The sequence below is a fragment of the Anguilla anguilla genome, chromosome 14 (assembly GCF_013347855.1).
Source record: "Anguilla anguilla isolate fAngAng1 chromosome 14, fAngAng1.pri, whole genome shotgun sequence".
NCBI lineage: Eukaryota > Metazoa > Chordata > Actinopteri > Anguilliformes > Anguillidae > Anguilla > Anguilla anguilla.
Window position 1 is genome coordinate 28,248,789 of NC_049214.1, and position 5,459 is coordinate 28,254,247.

At 55.2% G+C, this 5,459-nt stretch overlaps 1 protein-coding gene across 4 annotated transcripts in view; it reads left to right on the forward strand.

Annotated features, from left to right (window-relative positions):
- LOC118212759 (lysine-specific demethylase 2B) overlaps positions 1–5,158 on the forward strand; it is a 24,444-nt gene extending 19,286 nt beyond the window's left edge. For 2 of the 4 annotated variants that reach the window (XM_035391008.1, XM_035391011.1), the window contains 7 exons: positions 207–293; positions 909–1,223; positions 1,470–2,251; positions 2,578–2,741; positions 3,262–3,423; positions 3,688–3,906; positions 4,621–5,158. In XM_035391008.1, the coding sequence (XP_035246899.1) occupies positions 207–293; positions 909–1,223; positions 1,470–2,251; positions 2,578–2,741; positions 3,262–3,423; positions 3,688–3,906; positions 4,621–4,802 (1,911 nt within the window). In that variant the 3' untranslated portion in view covers positions 4,803–5,158. The remainder of the gene's footprint in view (positions 1–206; positions 294–908; positions 1,224–1,469; positions 2,252–2,577; positions 2,742–3,261; positions 3,424–3,687; positions 3,907–4,620) is intronic. The other 2 variants (XM_035391010.1, XM_035391012.1) reach the window with 1 other exon arrangement.
- Positions 5,159–5,459: the final 301 nt, after the last annotated feature.

Here is a 5,459-nt window from a genome sequence, read left to right on the forward strand (position 1 = left end):
CCATCCTGTACCAAACTGCGCATCGCCCTGTGGAGCTACTGGCCGCAGTTGGCATTGATTACGATCCAGATTCAGTCCGAGACCGCAAGGCTCGTTCTTGCACCAAAGCGTAGCGCCTTATCAGAATGAGCCAGACACTCATTTATTTGTAAAACTCATTCTCTCTCACTCTCTCCCTCTCTCTCTCTTCCCCCTCTCCCCTCCAGGTGAAGGATGCTGGAGGTGTGATCAATGAGGAACTCCCAAACTGCTGGGAGTGTCCTAAGTGCAATCACGCAGGAAAGACAGGGAAAGTAAGTATCTCTGCTGGAGAGTGGGGGACTCAGGGGTGCTATATGCTGCAGTGATGGGGGTGAGGTGTGTGTGGTATATGCTGCAGTGATGGGGTGAGGTGTGTGTGGTATATGCTCAGAGATGGGGGTATGGTGTGTGTGGTATATGCTCTGCTATAGGGGTAAGGTGTATGTGTGGTACATGCTCAGAGATTGGGGTGGGTGTGTGTGGTATATGCTGCAGTGATGGGGGTGAGGTGTTTGTGCTATATGCTCAGAGATAGGGGTGAGGTGTGTGTGGTATATGCTGCAGTGATGGGGTGAGGTGTGTGTGGTATATGCTGCAGTGATGGGGGTGAGGTGTTTGTGCTATATGCTGCAGTGATGGGGGTGAGGTGTATGTGGTATATGCTCACAGATAGGGGTAAGGTTTCTGTGTGGTATATGCTGCAGTGATGGGGTGAGGTGTGTGTGGTATATGCTGCAGTGATGGGGTGAGGTGTTTGTGCTATGCTCAGAGATAAGGGTGAGGTGTATATGGTGTATGCTCAGTGATGGGTGTACAGTGCTGGTATGTGATGCCAGAAGCGATAGGCATAAGGTATAAAGTTGTTTCTTGTGCTTTTCTACCTTTTGGCCCTGAAGCAGAAAAGGGGCCCCGGGTTCAAGTACGCGTCCAACCTGCCGGGGTCCCTCCTGAGGGAGCAGCGTCTGGGCCGGGACATCAAGGAGGAGCCGGACACGCCCCCGGCCTTGCCCTCCGCCCTGCCCCGCAGGAAGGCCGAGCGGGAGGACACGCCCAAACGCAGGCCGCCCCTCCTCACCCCTGAGGACCTGCCCTTAGCCCTGCCCCTGCCCCTGCCCCTGCCCCTGCCCCGCCTAGACGACAACCCGCTCCGAAGGAAGAGGAAGCTCTTCAGCACTGACCCAGACCCCGCGCTGCTGAAAAAGGTACTGGCCAATCACTTCTCTGCCTAGTTACCCAGACTCCGCCTCCTCTGTGCACACCGTTATTGACTTCTGGGAGGGTGGGGTTATGAAGTTTTATATTTACAAAATTGGTCATTTAAAGTAATTGAATAAGAGCTTCACAGTAAGGCATGTTTCTTAAGGGCCTCTTGGCCATTGACATTTGGTGGCCACCGGACCACATGAAATGTCCTCTGGCTCACAGTTCTGTTGCTCGTCCTTCCCCAGCAGCGGAAGCTGGATGACCCGCCCCTCCCCCAGCTGCTGCGGCAGATCAAGATGGAGGAGGAGGAGCAGGAGGAAGAGTTCGGGAGGGCGCTGGAGGGGCGGGGGGCGGATCATGTGCACAAACACGAGGAGGAAGAGGACAGGGATATGGAGGGCCGGGAGGAAGAGGAGGACCAGGAGGAGTCGAGGAGGGCCCCGCCCAGCGCCCTGCTCCGGACGGCCGCGGCCGAGGAGAGTGGCCAGTCGCACCCCAGCTCCCCGCGGGCGGGGCCCAGCGGCGAGGGGGGCTGGGAGGGGCAGGAAAAGGGGCGGGGCCGGGCGCCGCGGCAACGCCGGCTGCCCAATAAGGAGCTGAGCAAGGAGCTGAGCAAGCAGCTGAACCAGGAGATCCAGCGGACCGAGCACAGCCTGGCCCAGGAGGCGTGCCCGCTGCTCAAACCCGAGCCCGACTGCGAGCGCGGGGGGTCCCCCGACGAGCCGCCGCCGCCGCCGCTCCTCAACGGCTCCGCCCCGCCCCCCCTCCGCCTGACCCCGCCTCCGCCGGCCGCCCCGCCCCCCCACGGCCACGGCCCCGCCCCCTGCCGCTCCCCGCCCAGGTGCCTGCCCGTGATGGAGCGTCACGTGATCAGGCCGCCGCCCATCAGCCCGCCCCCGGACCAGCTGCCCCTGGAGCGGGGCGACGCCCACCCCATGCGCCGGGAGGGCTGGATGGCCGTGTTCCGCCACCTCACGCACGCCGAGCTCTGCGTCTGCATGCGCGTCTGCAAGACCTGGAACCGCTGGTGAGCAAGCGCGTGTGCGCGCGTGCGTGCGTGTGTGCGTGCGCGTCTGTCTGTGTGCTTCTCGGTGATTCTGATTGGCTGTGTAAGCGTATTTACGATTGGCACGATCACTGTATGTCTGTATGTAAGTCTGATTGGCTGTTTTGAGTGTGTAGATTATTGTGAGAGGCTGTGTGTGCTCCTGTGGTTGGCTCTGTATGCATTGTGATTGGCTGTGTGAATGCGTAAATGATTGTGATTTCCTCGGTTATTATGAATGTGATTTCAGTTCGGCTCTGTGGGCGTGTAGCTGATTGTGATTGGCTGTGCTGTGCTGTGTTATCCAGGTGCTGTGATAAGAGGCTGTGGTCCAGCATTGATCTGAACCGCTGCAAGTCCATCACCCCCCTCATGCTGAGCGGGATAATCCGGCGGCAGCCGGCCTCTCTGGACCTCAGCTGGACCAACATCTCCAAGAAGCAGCTCAGCTGGCTCATCAACAGGCTGCCGGGTCAGTTACGCCTCCACACAGCCAGAGGGCGCTGTCTCGAAACCACCACACCTCCACACCACCAGGGGGAGCTCTCACAAAACCACTAACTATTTTAGAGTACCTGTGCACAGCTTGGTCATGTGTGTTTTATTTTGTTTCTTTCTAAATGCAGCTGCTCTAGACTCTAAGTTAATCACCTTCTGGAGGTACTGCACATTTGAGGGCTGCGTGCGAATCATAGAAGTGGGCTGTGTTCACGCTTTAAGAATAACATTTAACTATTAATTAATGTTAGGCATGAATGGTGCCGGAGATGTTGAAATGCAACCTGATTTAGAGGAAAGTGGCTGTTATTGGCTTATCTTGGAGCTTCCAGGTCATTGACAAAAACACATCACAAGATCAAGAAGAAATACTGAGATAGAAGGATATGTTTTTGCTTGAAAGAATGGCCGATTAAATGCGTGTAAGTGCTGATGTTTGGGCTGGTGGCTGCGTCCGTGCTGTGCTGATGGGTAATGGTGACCCCGCCCTGCAGGTCTGAGGATGCTGTACCTGGCAGGGTGTTCCTGGGTGGCCGTCTCCGCCCTCTGCACCTCCAGCTGCCCCCTGCTCCGCACCCTGGACCTGCAGTGGGTGGAGGGCCTGAAGGACGCCCAAATGAGGGACCTGCTGTCCCCTCCCACCGACAACCGGCCAGGTAACCACACCCCCTAACACCTATACCACTCCCCCTCCCACTGACCAGGTAACCATACCTTCTAACACCTACACCTGTTACCCAGATAACCACACCCCTTCCTACTGACAACTGGGCACATAACCACACCCTGTAACACCTACACCTGTTACCCAGATAACCACGCTCCCTCCTACCGACAACCAGACAGGTAACATTGGTTTATAGATGCAGTTCAGTTTCAGCAGGAGTGAAGTAATGTTTAGTTGTGATTGGCTGTTCCAGGTCAGGTGGACAGCAGGAGTAAGCTGCGTAACGTGGTGGACCTGCGGCTGGCGGGGTTGGACGTCACGGACGTGTCTCTGCGGCTGATAATCCGGTACATGCCGCTCCTCTCCCGCCTGGACCTCAGCTACTGCAACCACATCAGCGACCAGTCCATCAACGTCCTCACAGCCGCGGGGACCACCACGCGCGACTCGCTCACCGAGATCAACCTGTCAGGTAAGAGTCACAGCACCGTGGCCCAATGGCCTGCTGGGTAAGAGTCACAGCACCACGCCCCATCAAACAGCATGCTGGGTAAGAGTCACAGCACCACGCCCCATCAAACTGCATGCTGGGTAAGAGTCACAGCACCATGGCCCAATAGCCTGCTGGGTAAGAGTCACAGCACCACATTCCATCAAACAGCATGCTGGGTAAGAGTCACAGCACCACGCCCCATCAAACTGCATGCTGGGTAAGAGTCACAGCACCACATTCCATCAAACAGCACGCTGGGTAAGAGTCACAGCACCACGCCCTGTCAAACTGCATGCTGGGTAAGAGTCATAGCACCACCACCAAACCAACTTAGTCTGTTACCCTTTACATCCCTCTTTTCAGTCTGACTCTGTAAGTCTGTTTGCTGGTGTCTGTTCTGTCTGGCTGCCTGCCAGTTGTCCAGTGACCATGATATGCGACTGTCTGTTGTTCCAATGACCTTGATATGCACTTTTGTACATTAGTTTGGATAAAAGGGTCTGCTAAATAAATGTAATGTAATGCCCCTTTGCCTGGTGTATTTGCCTGTGTACATGACGGTGCTGTAGTGATATTTCTCCAGAGATAGACATCTCAGTAAAGCTGTGGGGTTTCTGTAATCTGTGGCTGTTTCACTTCTGAATGTGTTCAGACCAGGCTGTAACCCCGCTCTCTTACCTTCCCGCTCTGCAGTTTGCAATCGAGTCACCGACCAATCGCTGAGCTTCTTCAAGCGCTGCGGGAGCATCTGCCACATAGACCTGCGGTACTGCAAGCAGGTGACCAAGGCCGGCTGCCAGCAGTTCATCGCGGAGATGTCCGTCAGCGTGCAGTTCGGCCTGGTGGAGGAGAAACTGCTGCGGAAGCTCTGCTAGCGTTTGTGGGAATGCAGAGACCCCAGTGCACAGGAACAGGAAGAGGAACAGGAACAGGAAGGCACACACGGGAACAGGAACAGGAAGAGGAAGAGGAATTGAATGGAAAAAGCCATGAATCCCAGAAGACCAGAATGGGGGAAAGTCAAGTTATTTTGGGGGGACTGAACCCTTTTTTTGTTGTTTTCTTGTGGGAAAATGAATGTCGCCTGAAAAAAGGGGGTTGTTGAGCAAGTGTGCGTGAGTGAGAGTGCGCGCACACGTGTGTGTGTGTGTGTGTGTGTGAGAGAGACAGAGTATGAGCATAAGCACATTATTGTTTGTGAGTGTGAGTATGGAAGAGTGTGTGTGTGAGAGAGAGAATGAGCATGAGCACATTATTGTCTGTGAGTGTGAGTATGGAAGAGTGTGTGTGTGAGAGAGAGAGAGTATGAGCATGAGCACATTATTGTCTGTGAGTGTGAGTATGGAAGCGTGTGTGTGTGAGAGAGAGAGTATGAGCATGAGCACATTATTGTCTGTGAGTGTGAGTATGGAAGCGTGTGTGTGTGAGAGAGAGAGTATGAGCATGAGCACATTGTCTGTGAGTGTGAGTATGGAAGAGTGTGTGTGTGAGAGAGAGAGAGTATGAGCATGAGCACATTATTGTCTGTGAGT